Below are 21,180 nucleotides of genomic sequence, written 5' to 3' on the forward strand. Positions count from 1 at the left end.
GACTGATGACAATGTTGCACTTTTGGTGTGCTCAGTGAAATGAGATGTATTTTGTTAGTACCATAGTTATATTTTTAGAGAAACCTATAAAATCTCCATTTCATGGAAGGTTTCAGAGTACCTGCTTCACATACTATTTTATAAGTCACTAGAGGCCTGGTGCACAAATTCGTGCATGGGTGGGGTCCCTCAGCCTGACCAGCAATTGGGGCCGTCTCGCCCAGTCCTGACTGGAGCTGGCCTGCTGGGGGGAGGGGCCATGGTAGGTTGGCTGTGGGAGCACACTGACCACCAGGGGGAAGCTCCTGCATTGAGCATCTGACCCCTGGTGGTCAGTGCACGTCATAGCAACTGGTCGCTTGATCAACTGGTTGTAATGGTCGCTTAGGCTTTTATATATATAGATATGATAAGATTGCTTAATATACATAGGTCTGGTTGCTGCTACAATGAAAAACCAGAGTCTTCACATTTTTTATTTAGAGGATTTTTATTTTGTCTCTCCTCCCTTCTCCTCCCCCCAACAGATAGCTCATGCTAAAATCCAGACCTTGGAATCCAACCTGGAAAATCTTTTGACCAGAGAGACCAAAATGAAGTCTTTAGTCCGGACGCTGGAGCAGGAGAAGATGGCTTATCAGAAGACAGTGGAGCAGATCCGGAAGCTGCTGCCTGCCGACGCTCTGGCCGACTGCGAGGCGCTGCTCAGAGACCTGACCTGCAACCCCAACCATAAAGCCAAGGCCGGGGGCAAGGCGTAGCCGGGGCTCGGAGGACACTGCGGACAATCTGTGAGCTGTGGGCTGTGCTGGGCAAGACACTGAGGGTGGACCGTGTCCCGGCTGAGCCCCAGCCCAGCCCCAGCCCCAGCCCCAGCCCCAGCCCCAGCCCCCGCCAGTGGGCCTCACTCTCACCAGAGTTTGCCAACCCTAAGCCATTGGGCATAGGCGGACTAATTTCTGTTGTTGTAGGCTATGTACATATAGAAAATGGACATCAAGAATTCACACTTCGGGACAAAAGGAGGTCCATGTATATTTAGAGCAATTTTTAAAATCAAAACTTCATGAAATCCACACCAAAGGGAAGTTAGGGTAAAGTTCCCCTTAGACACATGCGAAATCATCTCATCTTTGTAGTGAAACAAAGCTAGCGAATCTTTGTCTATTGAAATATACTTGAAAAAAATGAATGTATTTTTTTCTCCAAAGAACAGCATGTTTCACTCAGTAGTGTGTGTGTGGGGGGGTAACATTTGTGACTTGATGTGTGTCTATACCAGGAAGATGACTGATTGCCAGTCACGCTCCTGTGGTTTTTCCCAGGAAAATTTTCGGGGACCTTTCTCCCCAGCCTGCTTTGTGCCAACCGGCATGTTAGTCTACATGCATTTTGAGGCTGCTTGGGCAGCACCTTTGATGTGCCTGAAAAGGCAAGGCTGAGTCTACCCGCCTGGAAGAGAATTGTTGCTAATTTTCTAGCAAATTAGACCAGCATTGTAACTCAAACTAAAAATATCAGGCCTCTGAGTTTTAACTTAGGACCTGAACAGTTTTCCTCCCTTTTTATTTAAATCACTCCCACATTTGTCTCCCCTTTACTTGGTGCCACAGTGGTGACAGGATTTGCCATTTTCCCACCAAAATGTGGGAGCTGTTACTTCTCTCTACCTTAAATGAAGGACAAGGAAATGCAATCATGGCTGGTTTGCTAAAGATGACAGGCTATGTTCAGACACTTTATTTGGACAATTGATAGAATGTAATCAGCTCACAGTCATCTCCCCCTTCCATGTGAACATGTGTGGGAACCGTGAAACGTATAAAACAAGCTGATGAAGTGTGTTGGAAGGAAAGGGGAAAGCGCAGAAAGCCCATCTGAGACCCATACCCCTGCATTGGGGCGCCCAGCTTTCTCGGCCACGGACGGTGTATTGGAAGACGTTCTGGTGTGGTAGGTGCTTGGAAGGGAAGCGACGTTTAAAGCACACAGGCAGTTCTCCGTTTCAGAGAAGATTCTGTGACGGTGCCTCTGGAAGTAGGTGCCTTCTTGCCTTTCCAAACAGCATTGATCATTACTGCTTTCTGCAGGACTAATATTATCACAGATGAATGGTCTGGGATAATTCTCCTTGAAGGGAGTTTGGTATATACACAAGCTACACTGTATCATAGAGTAGAAGAGTCAAGCTCTAAAGGTTTTGGACAACCTTGATGAGCAGATGAAAAGCCCCCTCCACACTGTTCCCCAGTATAATTGTACTGACTCCTGTTACCAATCAGCAGAGCATGCTCTCTAATCCAGGCAGTTCCTTACAAGAAAATGAAATCTTATTAGTCAAGATAATGTAATTTCTAGGTTCTAGGAAATGCTGATTCTGTATACCCCATTCAGTTGGGGCCACCAACTGATTTGCTGCTCAATTTTCCCCAAAATGTCTCTACTTGTAGGAGGTATTTTTTTTTTCCTATGAGGAATATGAAAAATATCCTTCTGTTACTCGCTGGTGATGAAAATTGCTTGATGTGTGTGAGAGCCACGGAATCTTCAAGTTGGGAAGAGAAACTTTTGTTCAGTGTAAAGGAAATTTTATTCTGGATGTTCAGAGGCAGCGACATGAGTTGTATTACGGTGGTCAGAGACTAAGGTGTCTTGGATACACTATTTCTTTTGAAAATGGATTTCCTTTTCTTTTGTGACTTTGTAAACGTTGCATCAATTACGCTTCATGCATTGTTACATCTTCATCACATCTGCATCGGGTGTATGTAATGTCTAGTTCATTTCCAATAAATACATCGCTTCCGTTTCCTTGGCTTACTTGTTTTACTTTTGTTTGTAATAGAAGAGAATTCTTTTTAATAGAATCAGAGACAACAAAGATAATTTTTAGAAACATTTGTGGAAGTACATTGCTAGTTACCAATTTTCAACTTGTCCAATGAAGCCTTTGGCTGATGAAGATAGAAAGAAAAAGTTAACCACACTGACTGATTTGCATTCTACTCTTTGGTTGTCTATGCTCCTCATAAATAGCAAGGGAGAGAGAGAAAGTGCATTTTTAAAAATATTATTTTTACTGATTTTAGAGAAGGTAGAGGGAGAGGGAGAGAGCGATAGAAGCATCAATGATGAGAGAGAATCATTGATCAGCTGCTTCCTGCATATCCCCTACAGGGGATCAAGCCTGCAACCCAGGCATGTGCCCTTGACTGGAATCGAACCTGGGACCCTTCAGTCCGCAGGCCGACGCTCAATCCACTGAGCCAAACCAGCTAGGGCAGTGGTTGGCAAACTGCGGCTCGGCAAACCGTGGCTCGCGAGCCACCTGCGGCTCTTTGGCCCCTTCAGTGTGGCTCTTCCACAAAATACCAGCTCTTCCACAAAATACCAACTTCTGCGCATGGGCCACGAAATTTCAATCGCACTGTAGGTGTGTGCCCATACGTGGTATTTTGTGGAAGAGCCACACTGAAGGGGCCAAAGAGCCGCATGTGGCTCGCAAGCCGTGGTTTGCCAACCACGGAGCAAGGGCAAGAAAGTACATTTTTTGATTGCGTTAACTTCCAAATAAGAATTAAGGCACTTATTGATGGATATGATATGAATGTGTTTACATAAAATAAATGGGAGACATCTATAATAGTATCAACAACACAAATTATACATTAAAAACAAATATCTTCAGAGCATCCTCAAGTATGTTTGCAATCTAATAAAAGGATACTGTATCTCCTTGCTAATATTAGGACTAAAACTTTTAAATATTTTGCACTACATGTAGTAGTTAAACATTTTGAGTGTCAGCAAGAGAATCAATAGGGAGACAAGTGTGTGTGGGAGAGATTCGAGGGGGAAGGGAGGAGGGAGGAAGTGTGAAAGGCAGGAGGAGAACAGGAACTGTTAGCCAGACTTGGGCATTCCTTCATGAACTGTTCTTCAAAACACTCCACCTCTGTGGTGACTGATTCAGTCGATGGCAGCTTGTGAACCTGAGTTTTTCTAACAACAAAACTGGAGTTTTGTATGTACAACGAGGAAGACCACCTAAAACAAGGGGGCGTTTCCCAGAGGACCTTGTCTGAGAGCGATCACCCAGCAGGGACTGGCAGGAGGGCAGCCCCAAAGGCCCTCTCACTCATTTTGGCTTTCTGACTGCTCATCAGCAGTCACCCCTAATCTCGGCAGCAGAGATTTGTACTTGACTTCAAGTCGGCGACAGTTAAGAAATTAATTAAATTGTTCCAATTCTGTTGGGTTTAGTCTTTAAACTCTATGGAAGTACTTATAATCGGCCAGTTCCCTCTGGAGGGTTTACTCATGCGTTGGCCCCATGATTTTGGGCTTGTTTTTCCTTACGTGTATGTGCTGAATGATGAATGGGGAAATCTAATCTTGAAAAGGTTTGTGTCTATATTATAAAAAGATTAATCAGTTTTAATATATAAAGTATATAGGGATTTATTGAATCATAGCTTGGTATATTGCTGAATTTGCCACTAGGTGGCACTATTGTTTCGATTTATCTTTACTTTCTTTGGAATTGGCTTCAAGGGACAGCAAAGTTACCTGAACAAATGTAGTTCACCATTCTGCTTTCAGGGAAAGTATCTCCAATATAGGAAAACCTGGCCTTTTTAGAAATGCCTTTGGGTAAAGTATTTAAATCTCCCTTAGTAACATACTTAAAACTTAATTCTCTTTATTGTCAAGAAACTATTTTTTTAATCAAACCTATATTTTTAATACTGCTGGTTAAACACATTTCTTCTTCCTCTGTTCTCAACGGAGATGTAGAAAAACAGACCACCTTTTTATATATAAAAGTCTCTCATATATAGAAAACCCATATAAAATTACATCTTTTTTTTCTTTAAGGCAAAAATAATATAGTTCCCTTTAAGTTTTCATCACATTTCTTCACCATTCATTCTGCCTAGTTTTTATTTATTTATTTATTTTTTTATGAGATCTGGAATCCAAAAATACTCCAAGGACTTTGGATTTCTGTTCATAGCTGATTTGCTTGTTAGATTTCCAACATTTCATCAATACAACCTAACAATAGCTTCTTGGGTTCTTAGGCAAACACAGAGAATAAAACTAATATTGGTTGAAGTCACCATGCTTCATCCTGATATTGATCATAGAGCATAGAGTGGACAGGTGTTCATCAACTCTGACTTGTCCTGGCCAAATTGCCTTTGAAAGCACCATGCCCCTTTCCACCCCCAGACCTTGTTATTTCCTCTAGTGGGGGTGATGGCCACGTGCGCACCCTACACTCCTTCCTCTTTCCTCGTGTCCACACATCTTCACGTGCAGGTTGAAGGTCATTTCCTCAGGAGTCATTCCATGAGTCTACTGCCTGGCCGCTGCTGCTTGCAGACCATGTCATGTATCCCAGCATAGTGTCCTCAACACCTTGCACTTCTCTTTTGTAGAACTTTGCACACATGTAGCAATTTAATTATTTGTGAACACTTGCTTAATGCCTGTTCTCCCATTAGACTATTAAGTTAGTGATAAGGTCTGTTTGTTTCCCCCTCCCCCCTCCAAAGAGCCCCAGCACTTGACTGGTTTACATCAGGCACATGGTGGGAACTCAGTTGGCCTATTTTGACCAATGGACTAATTTCTAACTTATTTTGCATCCTTTCCTTTTCCAGATATATAATGGTTCTCAGTAGGGCAATTACCAGGAATCAGGAGACAGACAGGAGCATAGCTTATTAAAACATCTGAGAGAAAAGTCAGGGATGTGAATGGGGAGGAAAAGAGTGATACACACCAGTTTGTTAAGGAAGGAAAAGCCAGATTTTAAAGTTGGTGCCATGGGCAATTCAAACTATTGATGGATCTTTAAAGAGGGAAATGGCGTGATCAGATGGTTGCAATTCACCAGGAATGTTGTTTGGTTCATGAGGACAAAGACCATTTGTGCTGATAATCTTGACTTTAAGCCTGCTCTTCTTGGCTGGTTGTAATTTCATTTCCAGCTGTTATTTTGAAGGATATTTTACTGTGGTTTAGAAACCTTTCACACAAATGTAGATGACAACAGTGATGTTGATAATAACAACGCACATAAGAATTGCTGAGTACTTACTGTGCACCAGGCACTGGGCTAGATCAGTGATCAAACGTTAGCAAACCTAACAAGCACAGGTGGGTGGGGGGTGGGTGGGTGGCCTCTTGTTAACTGCACTGCTCGTCTGATTGCTCTTCCCTGTACTGTGCTCCACACATGTTGTGTTTTTACAAATTGAAGGCAAGACCCTTCTCTATAAAACAGATTACAACTCACGTTATCCCTACACTGGTGTTGTTGGGGTGGTCGGGAGCTGGGCCTACAGCATCTCCAAGGTGTGCCTGTCCTGGTAGGCTCTGCTCTCAGAGTTTCTAATTCAATAGGTGTGGGAGAGGCTGAGAATTTTTGTGTATCTGACATATCCTCAGTGATACCGACGCTACTGGTTCAGGGGCCACACTTGGACAACCACTGTGCCTCACATCACTTAATCAACAACTGTAAAAGGCAAGTAGCACTGTTGGGGGCCAGCCCCAGCAGGTCCAGGGGTTCCCAAAGGTGTGGACTGAGTCAGCAAAGAAGAATGACATGGAGACAGCATTCAGTTGATCATCATAGCCAGGTTCCCTAGTCAGGTTCTCCAGCCAGGTTCTGTCTTTTATTGTCTTGTTACATCTGTATTTATACCAGTTGATTTTAATCCTATCAATTTCTATTCCAAAGGTTAGGGCGTTTCTTATCTCCATTCCAGGGAGTAAAGATTATGTAGCTTAAGCATGATTGGTCATAGTTAAAGTGATTAACTACCCGCCTGGCACTTTGTTAAGGGGTTTTATTCCCTCCCTTGCTTCAGGGAAAAATCCCTACCTGGGGAAACAACCTTTCTCGGAGAGGTGACCTTGGTTAAGACACATAGTGCCAAGAAGGTGAGCAAACATATTAAGAACAGTTTGCCATATACGCCAGGTCCCTTGAAACATATGCTGCGCAGGTGTTTCTTCCCTGCAGCGACTGTGTCAAGCAAGGATGGACTGGCTTCTGGAAAATTCTCCCTTTTTTATTTTTTTAAATGATCGTATGTAAATCAGTGGCCACCTCTCAGATTGGGTTGTTTAAGACTCGGAAGAATACTGACAAGCAATGATAGCGAACATAGCTATAATCGTTGGAGTGCACAAGGAGCCTTGTTCTTGTAGAAGGTTGCTAGCCTCTTCAGTCAAAGGATTTTAGCTGTCCTCAAGTCGGTGGTTTGGTTGTCCTTGTTGATCTGGCCAGTGAGCGGCATCATTGGCGACGGGCTTTCTGAAGCGTCAGCAAGTTAAAGGGCTGCATCAAAGGGTCCATCAGGGCCGTGCTTGATGGTGGTGTCGGTGTCCGGGGAGGAGTCAGCTGTGCCCTCTGGGTCGGCTGATATGGAAGATACCGGGGAGGAGGAGGATGAGGCCGAGATGGAGGGTAGTAGAGAGAAAAAGAAGAGAAAGCAAAAGAACTACAAGGCATGGAAGTGTTTAGAAAAAAGAGGGAGAAGAAAGGGAAGAAGGCAGCATCCTGACACAGCCCTTTCCTTCAGCTGCTCCTTTCCCTGTGGTCCAAGGCAGAAATGGGAAACAAGTCCTGTTGCAGTGAGAGGGCAACTGCTGTCAGCCAGTCTCTGTCTTTACCTGGGTCCTGATCTGAGCTGGGCGTGGGAAGCAAAGCAGCCAGGGGTGCAGGAGACCTCCCTCAGAAGGGGTGAGGGTTCAGGCCTCTGCAAAGTTGTGGGGGTGAGGGTCTGTCCCACCTCTGTTGACCCCCAAGTTGTCTCCTGATGGTCCCTCTGCGACTGTGCCTGTCTTAGGTTGTTCCTTCCCTGAGGAATCTTACCCATCTCTGGCTAACCAGCCATCCTCCGGGGCCAAGCAGGATGATGTGAGGTGTGCGAATGAGGGAGGGGCAGCGCCCCCCTTCAAGAGGTTCAGTTCTGTCTCCTTGGTAGCCTATGCCCCTGTGGCCTTCATGCCCAACACCTGCTTTGGGCTCCCCTCACCTGCTGGCGGGGCCCTGGCTCTGGTCACATCTCTTGGGGAAGCCCAGGTTTCTTCTCCAGGGAGGGCCTAGCTCACACCATTGGGCGAGAGACAGATCCATGGCACCGGCCACCACGAGGCCTCAACCTCAGCGTGAACAGAAAGCCCAGGAAACAACTGTGGGGAAATGGACTGTGAGAAGAGGGTTCCTCTTGACACAAGGGCAAGAGGGCCCAATACCGGAGAAAGGAGGAATGGCCTGTCAGCATGTAGTCCTGGGACAGGACTTTCTCAGCCCAGGATGTCAGGCTCTTGGCACAAGACAGCTCCATGTATGGGGCATATACCAGACAGCCCCAGTCATGGCAGAAAAGGGAGGTACCCTTCCTGGAACAGTAGGGTAGGGAGATTCTAGAAAAGGCTGTGTTCAGGAGAGAAGGAGAAAGGCCAAAGAACCAGCAAACAAGTAGATTAAAAAAAAAAAAGAAAGAAAAAGGAAAGGAGATGTGGGGCAAAGCTGGGACATATGGACAGACAAAAAGGAGGCACATGTGATCCTCCCAATGGACAGGTGGTTCCAGCTCAGGGCTGCACATCTGCTGCAGACGGGCACTGGTCAGGTGTGCTAACTCGGCCTCCCAGGGGTGACGGTCCCCAGGAGGGAGGCAGAGGCTGCTCCTTCTGGAAAGATACAAAACACAACCTCTTCCCCACATCATTACTAGATCTGGTAAAACTCTTGTCTGGTTTGTGTATCCTTCTACCAGACTGAATCAGCAGAGGCTATTGTACAGGAGGCCCTATGCCTTTTCAGATGTTAAGGGCCATTGCTCAATCCATATTGGTTGTGATGATTTCCAGACTATGGGATCAGCAGTCCTAAGGGCAATGGCCCCAATTATAAATCCTGTAGGGGAGTATGAGGTATTACTTTCTTTTCCTAATCCCTTTTCTGGATTAAATCCCATGTTTAGCATTTGTGATGTTACTCTATCACTGTGGCTATATAATAGAACTCCCATTTGAGACAAGGTATCTCTTCCCCATAATGTAAAGGGAATAGTCGTAATTACATAGGGACAGAATGTTCCTGAATGTTGATCTTCATCAGCCAAAGTTAAAATCTGAGAACTCTTTTTTACATTAGATGCCTTGCCTAGTCCTACTAGGGAAGTGGAGGTGGTGTGCGTGGGCCATGAAGAGGGCCAATCCTTCTCTTCTATGCAGGAAAAATCTGCTCTTATATCCAATAGACCTACAATTGGTTTTCCCTGAGTTTGTAAAATTTTTGTAGTGTAGGTCTAGCAGCATGGATTTCTTGTATCCAAAATGCTGCATCACTAGATCCAAAGCCTCCGGCCCCTCTGGCTTCCTGGATAACAGTTGTCCCTATTTTATGTATTGGTAACAGGAATAATTGGGCAATTCTCTGGTTGGGCTGAATCTGTATAGTTGTGGTGGGTGGGGAAAGTAAAACCTGTCTTTCTCCTGTGTAGTCTGCATCAACAACTCCTGGGATGACTAAGATACCCTGTAACGAGGTGGAGCTCCGTCCTAATATTAAACCTACAGTTCCCTCAGGCAGCGGCCCAGACACTCCTGCAGGAATGGCTGCTACTGGCGAGTCTGGGGTTAGTATTGCGTGGGTGGTTGAATGGAGGTCCAATCCTGCACTGCCTGAGTTGCTCTGAAGAGGTCACTGACTGACTGAAATTTGCAGAGGGGTTGAGGGTTGATGCCCCTATCATTGCAGGGGCCTGGGGCTTGCCACCTCTCAAGTTTCCCAATTGAGATGATGGGATAGAACCTCCTTGGGAGTGGTTTGTAGAATTTAAAGGTCAACCATTTTTATGGTATTTTGATCTACATTCCTTTGCCCAGTGGAATCCTTTCTGACATCAGGGACAAACAGTTTTTGGAGGATTAATATTATTCCCTGATGTATTTCCAGGCTGTTGAGGAGCTTGCCATCTGGCCTGAGTATTATTATTTTTATTTGGGCATTCTCTGCTAAAGTGCCCAGGTAAGCTATAAGAGTAGCAGTTCATATTTCTTTTATGAGGCATGTACTGCACGTGATTTTCCTCTTTTTATTAAAATATATTTTATTGATTTTTCACAGAGAGGAAGGAAGAGGGATAGAGAGTTAGAAACATCAATAAGAGAGAAACATCGATCAGCTGCCTCCTGCACACTCCCTACTGGGTATGTGCCTGCAACCAAGGTACATGCCCTTGACCGGAATCTAACTTGGGACCCTTGAGTCCCCAGGCCGATGCTCTATCCACTGAGCCAAAGTGGTTAGGGCCAGGCTTTTCCTTTTTTGAGGACACCTCCCTCTCTGCACACTTGTTTTGAACTTCTTTGTCATCTTTGCTTCTTTTGTCTTTGTTCTCAGGGTATCTTTGGTTTAGGGTATCTTCCTGATCTCACCATCACCTCATTTTTCACCTCAAAAGACAGTCCTTCATGAAGTGTCCAATTTTCCCACAAATTTGGCAACATCTATCATTTGGGGTCAACTCCCCTTCAGTTAGCACATCTGGATCAAAAAAGTACTCCATATTTGAGGGGTAGTCCTTTGGAAATCCTTTGACTGGAATACCAAATACTCTTCTACCATTAATAAATGCTTTCAATATAAAATTGGTCATTTTCCTTGATAATCCAGCTCCAAGATTACGATTCAAATCAAAGGGATCTTCAATAACAATGTATTTTGAGGTTCACTGTTTCTTAAAAGTCGCAAGCAGACTTTTCCTTCTGATGCTAATAACATGTTTTTTAAAATCAAAGTCCTCTGTGTAGAAACGAAGAAGTCCCAACCAGAGCTCCCCAACAGATTCTGTATTATTTCCATATTCTGGCCAATAGGTGGGCAGTTCATCTATTTGATCAAAAAAATAAATATTCCAGCCATCAACAAATATTCCAGGTTTCTTTTCACCTTTGTATATCTCTTGAAGGACAGGAATGACTGGTGGTTTCCTCTGCTGGAGAAAATATAGCACCATAAGTGTGTATGCATATGATGATAAGCTGCCTCTGGATGCATCACCAATATCACATATCTTTGCAAAAACTTTCATGGTATAGCATAAATATTTCACTCTGGGATCAATGGCTGAATAAGCAAATAGAAGCCTTGTGTTATGAAGGGCCAATGTGTTATACAAACAGATGTCCACTTCCAGACTACTTCTCCAATGGAAGGACTTTACAATTGGCACCTTTGCTGTTGTAATAGGCAAGATGTTTCTCAGATCTGAATGTTTTTTGAGGACTCTGGCCAATTCTTCAATAGTTCTTATACAGTCCAACCCCTCAGCAGTTTCAAGTCCATTAATTGTCATACAGATGTCAAGATCACTCTGTTTGAACCCAAATCCATTTTTGGAGGAGCCAAACAAGCTCAATTTAGTTCCTGGAAACTCCCGACTTATGAAACTTTCTAGGTTTTGCTGAATATGTTCACGAGCTCGATCTTCTAAAATAGTTGGAGAAAAATCCTTATAACACTGGATACAAACTTGATCTAGGATACTTGTAAATTTGGGTGTCAATGGTGGCAAAGGTTCCAGCTGGATTCTTTTGAAGTCTTCAGGGCAGTCCTTCTTTAAATGACCCTCTCGTTTGCATAAATTGCACACTACTCTAGGAGACTTGCCTTTGGTGAAGGTGAGCTTACTAAATTCATAGAAGTTAGATGGATCCATGGTTGAATTTTCTTCACACACATTTTCCTCCTTAAGACTGATTTTATTAAGTTCTGTTAGTAGAGCTCCAGCCACATCTTTTCCACATTCTTTTGAGTCTTCGTACTTAGACTGGCCTACCTCCTCATCCTCTTCAGATAGGGCACCCTCATCCCCTGATCCAGTGTAGGCATTGTCTGCTACTTCGTTAGAATATTCTGAACATGTAACAGTACTCAGAGGCTTTGGAAGGCTAGATTTTGTAATTTTGTGTGGGAGAGCAAAATATTTATATGTTGTTCTTAAACAATGAAGTATGTATTCAAACACGGGTTGACTGTTTAGGGTTTTTGCCACATTCCTTTCAACAGAGTAGGGATCTTCGATGGCAATGCGCTTTTTGGGCCAATCCTTTGATTCACGAGATATCATTTCCTTGACTCGGATACTTATCACTAAATCAGCCAAATTAAATTCTAAAGCATAGAATCGAAGCAATTCCACCCAGAGCTGCCCAACTGGCACTGAAGGCTGGTGTTTTAAATCAAATATTAATGATTCCTGTCCTGTTTTAATAGGAATTTTTTTTAGTGCCTCTTCTTTTGCTGTGTCAGCATCCCCTGTGGCATTATCAGTGTATTCCCAGACCACGACGTCTTTCTGAATATCTTTTAGGTTGAAGTTGCCCAGTTTATTCAATGAGAATCCTTCAACCCATGATCCTAGATAAACAGGCAGAAGGGGTTCTTTCCTCTGCTGAAGAAAGAAAACTGTCATCAGGGCAAACACATATGGTGGCAAACCTCCTTCTTCAGGGCGATCTATACTGCAAAGCTTTGCCCAGTACCTAAATGCAATCACCAAAGGAACCAGCGTTGGTTCTAATTTTCCAAGGGCAGTTAAGTGATTTGTTGTCAGACAAGCCTGTTCATTTCCTGCACTCACTTTACAAAAAAGACCACTTTTCTTTTCTTTGCACACCACCACTGGCACCCTAGCACGAAAATCTGCATCAACATCAATAAAAGAGTCACTGTTCTTTAAACATTCCTGAACAAGTAGGAGCACATCTGGCTGAGACATACTGGCTGGAAATTGAATGTCAATGTTTACATCCGAATTTTTGAAACCCAATTGGCTACAGGATGACCCATATAATCTTAGAGAACAATCTGGTAACTTGTGTTGGAACACATTTTTCCATGATACGTTTAATTTCTAGTCTCTGTTCCAAGTTCTCATTGAGTAACCCAAACTCCTGTACAACTTTGTCAATGGCAGTACCAATTGCATTTATCTGGGAGGGCGTAGGCGAGGGGTAATGTAGTGAGCAACTCTTTCTCCTGCTTCTCCTTAATGTTTTTCTTGTGCCTCTTCTCTTTCATATGCTCATGGGCAGATGCAATGGATTCAATGAAAACATCACAAAGTTTGCAGATGTACTTTGCTGTAGGGTAGTTTCTCGGTGGCCTTTCCAGCCTGTCAGTGCCGTCCCTTTTCAATGGCTTCTCAGCCTGCTGTAAACCCAGGAGCTCCTTTGCTGAAAGCACAGACTCGTCGATCACAGGGCCTTCCAAGTCCTCGTCCAATTCACTTTCCGCATTTCTAGTCCTCCGTGGCTTCCTAGGTCTGGACTTCTGCATCTTGTCTTCATGGCTTCCTGTTTCCACTTCTGACATGGTTTCCAGGCTTGTCGGGTCTTTGTGAGATAGTCGCCTTACAGCTCTACAGCCTCTTCCATCTTGCCACCGATATCCATCCTCACTTTCTTGAAAGAAGTCTTTTCTTGGTTGGTTCATAACAGGAATTCTAGGTCCTTGTCTGAATTCTCTCCAACTCTCTGAATTACCAGCAAGTTCATCTGATAGCCATCTCTTACTTTGATCTCTGTGGTTGTCATTTACCCAAACAGGTTGACTGTAAATTGGGTTTTTAAATGCATATGGATTGCTGGAAACAGCATATGGTCCTTTTCCAGGAGTATTCCCATAGTTCCCTGGTGCTATCTTTTTCTTGGGAAGGCCTTTTCCCATGTTATTGCCATGGCCTTTAGCATAAGCATCCATTATTAAATAATCTTGTTGAGGGTGACCCCTTGTTGGGGTCCAGCCCCAGCAGGTCCAGGGGTTCCCAAAGGTGTGGACGGAGTAGGCGAAGAAGGAATGACACGGAGACAGCATTCAGTTGATCAGCAGCCTAGCCAGGTTCTCTAGCCAGGATCTCCAGCCAAGTTCTGTCTTTTATGGTCTTATTACATCTGTATTTATACCAGTTGATTTTAATCCTATCAATTTCTATTCCAAAGGTTAGGGCGTTTCTTATCTCCATTCCAGGGAGTAAAGATTATGTAGCTTAAGCATGATTGGTCGTAGTTAAAGTGATTAACTACCCGCCTGGCACTTAGTTAAGGGGTTTTATTCCCTCCCTTGCTTCAGGGAAAAATCCCTACTTGGGGAAACAACCTTTTTCGGGGAGGTGACCTTGGTTAAAACACATAGCACCAAGAAGGGGAGCAAGCATATTAAGAACAGTGTGCCATATACGCCAGGTCCCTTGAAACATATGCTGCGCAGATGTTTCTTCCCTGCAGCGACTGTGTCAAGCAGCAAGGATGGACTGGCTTCCGGTATACCACTATCATTTCCCTTTCATAGATGAGGAAACTGGACTTGACTGCACATCATTTTGAAACACTTAAAAATGAATTCATTACATAAAAGAGAGGACGAAGGGAGAAAGACTCCACAGCAGGCTTTTGTTGGGAGGAGCTATGAACGTAGGAGCTCTGGGCTTAGGTTCTATTGTTTACTAACTCTGTTGTAACCTTGGCTGAATCACCAACATTTTCCTAAGTCTCAATTGCCTCATTTGAGAATAGGAATAATGATGTGTGCTCTACCAAGGCAGAGCATTCTTGTGACGATTAAGTGAAATGATGTCTTTTAAAGGCTTTATGAAATCTTGGATACTAAGCAAGTGTGAGCTTACTTTTGCCCTCATTCAAAGAGAGACTTCGCACCAAAGACACCTCCCAGCTGGCAATAAGCGAGACTCGTTTATTTATTTATTTTTCTCTCTACAGCTGCCATAATGCTCAGCTCCTATTCAGGTAGTTATGTATAAACGATTTCCTTAGATTTTTTTTTTCCTGGCAGGCATAAACAGAGACAAAATCTTTTTATATCATCTGTATGCTTTCCTGAAAGCACCAAATTATGGGCAGGACTAATGGGTTGAGAATGCTGAAGGCCAGTTTATTGTGGCTTGCTTATGACATATCACCGTCTGAAAAACCATCACAGAGGGAGGAAAAAAAAAAATCTCATAGTTTAAATAATAGTTGCATCTCTGCAATGATGACAGACTGTGACAGTTTATAGGTTTTAGATGACGACTCCTTCACGCTGTGAAAACAGATCAGCCGCCAGTGGGCCTACAATTATTGCCACACACATCTGTGGATTTTAAAAGGGAAATTGAGTGGGCAGCTGCCACTTCAAGCAGGTGAATTTAGTAGAATGAGCATATCCATCAAGCAGAGGTTAGGTTACTCTCTGCTCTGAATGGAGAGGGGAGGTGACAGACGTCTGAAGTTGTACCAGTAATGACTACCATTTGTATAATACTCCCAAAGATTAGCACAGTTCCTTTATTGAATTCTACCAAATGGCACCTTCACTTGGCGTCCCTCACTCACTGAAATGCAAAGATTGCAGTATTTAAATGAAATGTTTTTTTGAATGATATGCCAGTGGCCTTCCAAGTACAAATCCAAGGATGTCCTCAGCCTTCATCCAACTTGACTGTTGGACATGCTGAGCCTCCACCTTCTTTCCTCCCGAGGCTTCCCTGCCAGTCGAAGTAGAAAAGAAGGGAGATTGGATACTGGGCAGAGAAAGAGGAAATAAAACCACTTCTATATAATGTTAACCTGGCTTTTATTTCTCAGTGATAGCACCTACCAGGCTGTGTGGCAATTTATTGTACTGGCCTATTAAACTATGAAATCTTAGGGGGCTAGGCAGTGCATTCCTCAATGTAGTACACACAGTGCCTTACACATAGTAAGTGCTTGATAAATGCTTAGTGAATGAATGAATGTGTTTTTAAAATTTGTTTTTATTTAAGTAGAGTTGGTATACAATCTTATATTGGTTATATTAGCTTCATGTGTGCAACATTGTGATTCAACATTTTTATATCTCAAGATGTGATCATCCACTAATTCTTGTAATCAATTGTCACTGTGCAAACTTACCACAATATTGTTAACTATATTCACCTTCCCCTTTTTACCCATCCCTCCACCCCCTCTCTTCTGATAACAATTTCTTTGGTCTCTGTTTATATGATTCTGCTTTTGTTTTGTTTTTAGATTCCACAAATAAGTGAAACCATTTGTCTTTGACTTATTTCAATGAGCATAATACTAGATCCATCCATGTTGTCACTAAGGGCAAGATTTCATTCTTTTTTTATTGCTGTGTGTGTGTGTGTGTGTGTGTGTGTGTGTACACACACATCACCATCTGAAAAGCCATCACAGAGAAAAAAAATCATTCAGTTGATCTAAATGATGGTCACATCTTTACAATGATGATAGACTGTGACAGTTTATAGGTTTTAGATGGTGACTCCTTCACTCTGTAAAAACAGATCAGCTGCCAGTGGATACACCCCCACACACCCACAGCACTATTTCTTTATCTATTCATCTATCAATGGATGCCTAGGTTGCTACCATATCTTGGCTATTGTAAATAATGCTGCAATGAACATGGGGGAACATATAGTTTTCAAATTAGTGTTTTCATTTTCTTTGGATAAATACACAAAGTGAAAGTACTGGGTTGTATGGTATATCCATTTTTAGTTTTTGAAGAATCTCCATACTGTTTTCCATAGGGGCTGCTGCAGTTTGCTATCCCAGCAACAGTGCGCAAGGGTTCCCTTTTCTCCACCTCCTCGCCAAGAAATTATTTGTTGATGTTCTGATAATAGCCATTCTGACTGGTGTGAGGTGATACCTCATTGTGGTTTTTATTTGCATTTCTTTGATGATTAGTGATGTTGAACATTTTTTCATATACCTATTGGCCATCTTTATGTTTTCTTTGGATAAATAAATGTCTTTTCATGTCCTCTGCCCATTGTTTTGATCAGATTGTTTATTTTTTGTTATTGAGTTGTATGAATTTCTTATATATTTTGGACATCAACTCCTTTTTGGAAATATCATTTGAGAATACGTTCTCCCACTCAGTAGATTGCCTTTGTTTTGTTGAAGTTTTCCTTTGTTGTGCAGAAGCTTTTTAGTTTGATGTAGTCCCATATATTTATTCTTTTGTTTCCCTTGCTTGAGGGGATGTATCCAAAAAGATATTACTCAAGTGATGTTGGGTAGTTTATTTCCTGTGTTTTCTTCTAGGCGTTTTATTGTTTCAGGCCTTACATTTAAGTCTTTAAACCATTTTGAGTTTGTTTTTGAATATGATATAAGAGAGTGGTCCAGAGTATTTTTTTGCACATACCTGTCCAGTTTTCCCAACTCCATTTGTTGAAGAAACTGTTGCTACTCCAGTATATTTTTTTACCTTGCTTGTCATGGGTTAATTGACCATATAAGTGAGAGTTTATTTTTGGTATCTCTATTCCATTCCATTGATCTATGTCTGTTTTTGTGCCAGTACCTTATAGTTTTGATTATTATAGCTTTGTAATATAGTTTGAGATCAGGGATCATGATACCTTCAACTTTGTTCTTCTTAAGATTGCTTTGGCTGTACTCAAGATTTTTTGTGATTCCATATAAATTTATGAATTATTTGTTTTGGTCTGAGAAGAATGATATTGATATTTTGATAGTAATTACATTGAATCTGTAAATTGTTTTGGGTAGTATGATCAACTTAACAATATTAATTAATCCTTCCTATACATGAGCATGGTATACCCTTTCTTTTATTTGTGTTCTTTACAATTTCTTTTTCAATGTCATAATTTACAGAGTAGAGGTCTTTCACCTCCTTGGTTAAGTTTATTCCTAGGTATTTTATTCTTTTTGATACAACTGTAAATAAATATTTGTATCCACACATACGAGATGTCCAGCAATTTAGAAGAATTTTTATGTTGTATAATGCTCTGTTTTAAAATACACATATATTCATACATGTTACTGCTATAGTCACTTCACCAGCTTGGTTACAAATACAGCCACATCTCTCTCACCTCTAAAATATTTTCGGATACCAGAGTTTTATTTCAGTTGAAAAATCCACACCGTTCTTGAAAACTATTCCACCTTGATTTGTTAAAAAACCTCAGGGGTTTACTTACTCTAAATGGGTCTGTGAGTATCTGATTGGTTCAATAGTGGGCCGTGGCTTTAGGAGTCACTGCTTCTGTTTGATTGGTCCATATGCATTCTTGCCTGCCTTCCAACCCTGATCCTTTATTGAGTTTCTTCTCTGGGTCACATATTGTTCTAGGGCAGGGGTCCTCAAACTACGGCCCGCGGGCCACATGCAAATACAAATATTGTATTTGTTCCCTGTTTGTTTTTTTACTTCAAAATAAGATATGTGCAGTGTGCATAGGAATTTGTTCATAGTTTTTTTTTAAACTATAGTCCAGCCCTCCAACGGTCTGAGGGACAGTGAACTGGCCCCCTGTTTAAAAAGTTTGAGGACCCCTGTTCTAGGGTTACTATTTCATGTGTCTCTGTTTTCTGCTGTAGTTATAGGCACCAATCTATTGGTTGTTTCAGATACCTACATAGACTACATGAGACTCCATCCTCAGAATTTCAAGGTTACCTCTTTTGCATTTTATTGGACTCACATAACAGGTTGGGTCTCAAGGCTCTTCTAGGCTCAGCCACACACTTGTGCTGGGACTACCCTTTTCCCCAGACCTTAGGCTCTCACTTTAAGAGAATGAAATTAACCCAGAATTTTCCTACCATTCTGGAGCCCTTGTGGTCCTTTCCTACCTCCAGACCATTTTCAGGAACATCCCAAATATTCTAATAACATTGAACTTCGAAGAGTGAAAATATGATGCTCACCTTCCTTTCCTCCTAGGAGACTCAGAGACACTTATGCAAAATTGTCTAACCTCTCTACAAATGCTAACTCTGCATTTTAAGGGAGATAAGGGAGGGTGAGATGTCTGGTTCCAGAAGGTTCTATTATATTTTCCCCCCAGGCAAAAGGAACCTGCTACCCTTATTTTTGTGTAACTAAGTGATGTCAGTCAAGTGACTCTTCTCTGAAAAAGGAAAATTTACTCCAAGGTGTCCTATGTTCATCTGTAGATGCAAGAGTTTTGAAATAAATGCCATTTTACAATTTCTTCTCAACACGTGCGCACACACACATGCACACAAACACACACATGCACACACACACACATGCACAGACTCAATGTCCACAGAGACTGTTAACAATAACCATCTCAGGCGTCAGGGGCAGACCTGTGCTTTCCCTCCATTGTGTGTGATTGGTTGGCACACGGCACATGTTGGCGGATAGCTTGGTGTCTGCCATCTTTCTGTGTGTTTACGGCCTCCTCTGTGCTGCCATAGATGTCTACAGCCAGTGCTGCCTCCAGCTCCCATGCTCCAGTTGGAGAAGGGAATAGTAAGGAGGTTTGGATTCCATGGCTCCTACAAAGTCAATTACTTGCAAATCTACCAGTGGTAAATCATGGAGGATGCAAATGACTACAAAAGCCGCTTGTAAGACCGCGCCCTCTACTGGACGAGTGAAGAAACCTCATCTTTACAGGCCTGGTACTACGTACTCTATAGGTTCTCAGAAGTCCACTGACCTGATTTGAAAACGTCCCTTCCAGTGTCTGGCGTGATAAGTTGCTCAGGACATCAAAATAGATCTGGGCTCCTAGAATACAGCTATTGGTACTTTGCAGGAGGCACATGAGGCCTATCTGGCTGCCTTTTTGAAGACACCAACCTGTGTGCTATCTATGCCAAACGTGTAACAATTATGCCAAAAGACACCCAGCCAGCATGCCATATACTTGGATAAAGTGCTTAAGAATCCACTATGGTGGGAAACATTTCATTCTTTTAAAAAATATTCTCTTCTTCCTGCTATTGGTAGTTCTGAGCATTAGATATTTTTTCCCACGGTGTCAAAAAGTACCTAGTATATGATGACAAGTGGAAAATGGGGATAGAAATCAGGTACTGGCAGTCTTTCCATTTTCGTTTGTGTGTGAATTTTTAATATAAATGCAGAAACATAAAGCATTAATGCAAGTCAAATGTTTCAGTGAGCAAGTTTCAGCAGTTCAATTTTATAACAATTTAAGTAAACCTTTAAAATTTTTCTGGACAAGACCAGCATTTGGACTCTTTAAAAATAAATTTCTTATTGATGGCAACTAAAGCCAAAACAAACTAAAAAGAAACCAATAACCATCTCTGGATAATAAGATTGCAAAAATATGACTTTATTTTTTTCTTATTTACCTCGATAAATACATATTATTTGAACAATAAAATGTTAAAAGTTAGTAAAATAAAGAGATATAAAGCAAATAAACCCATAACTACAGAGTAAAAGATATCAACCACATAGGCCAGAACTGGAATGTCTTTGAAAATAAAACATGGCAATCTTTGCCTCCTTTTCACATCAAACTCAGTTTCAGGTGAGTTTATAATATCAAAGCACCTGTACTACTTGCCTACTTTCTGAAACGCAGGTGATGGTGATACACCATATTTATACAGTCCAGTGACATTTGCGGAGCTATTTTTCATAGAACTCTGAATATAAATTTTAACTATACTCTCCATTTTGGAATTTATTATTTTTCTGATAAAGCATATAGATGGACAAGTGATTTCAAAACTTTTATTGCAGAAAGAGAACAAGTTGTTGCCTCCACTTCTGTTTACATACTGTTTTATTGCCAATCTAATCTTTTCTAAGGTAGATAGCTCATCCATTGCCATCCTTTCAGGAAGGCTAGCAAAATCTTTCAGGCAATCTCTTTCACATATAATTATTCAGAAATGCAATTTTTTAGCTGTTGATTTAATCTCAAAACCTATTCTCCAAACAAAATAATCCTACAGCAGCACTTCACTCTTCAAATGCGAAGTAGGAGAGACTGGTGCCCACACATTGGAGACAGACAACATATGCAGAACGTGCTCTGGGTGATCAGAATTGGAAACCGCCTACACCAGTTCAATATGGTGAGAGAGCAACTCCCTCCTCTGCCGCCAGCTGTGGCAGTGGGGCCTGCAGAAACTTGCACAGCTGGGAGGGGATGAGAAAGATGACTTCATTAGGAAGCAGATTCTGAATTGGAAGAGAGTTGCTTTTACAAATTTCATAATAAAAACGGATTATTGTTTTTTTCACATGCTTATTCTGCAAATGTTCAGCGTTGTTTCTGTCAGCTAGGTTTA

The 21,180-nt window shown here is 42.0% G+C and overlaps 2 protein-coding genes across 3 annotated transcripts in view; one reads left to right on the forward strand and one right to left on the reverse strand.

The window, feature by feature from the left end:
* The window catches only part of TBC1D4 (TBC1 domain family member 4), a 195,151-nt gene extending 192,335 nt beyond the window's left edge, over positions 1-2,816 (forward strand). For both annotated transcript variants that reach the window (XM_081084189.1, XM_081084190.1), the window contains one exon: positions 528-2,816. In XM_081084189.1, the coding sequence (XP_080940315.1) occupies positions 528-761 (234 nt within the window). In that variant the 3' untranslated portion in view covers positions 762-2,816. The remainder of the gene's footprint in view (positions 1-527) is intronic.
* Positions 2,817-7,247: 4,431 nt separating this feature from the next.
* LOC308513727 (terminal uridylyltransferase 7-like) lies at positions 7,248-17,286 on the reverse strand (the record flags this gene model as incomplete). Its single annotated transcript, XM_081083890.1, is given in 8 exon segments — positions 7,248-7,333; positions 10,346-10,466; positions 10,468-10,487; positions 10,490-10,763; positions 10,767-12,926; positions 12,928-13,050; positions 13,052-13,826; positions 17,264-17,286. Coding segments are annotated over 8 exon segments (3,582 nt in total).
* Between the last annotated feature and the right edge of the window lie 3,894 nt (positions 17,287-21,180).

Source organism: Myotis nattereri (assembly GCF_964212035.1).
Source record: "Myotis nattereri genome assembly, chromosome: 2".
NCBI lineage: Eukaryota > Metazoa > Chordata > Mammalia > Chiroptera > Vespertilionidae > Myotis > Myotis nattereri.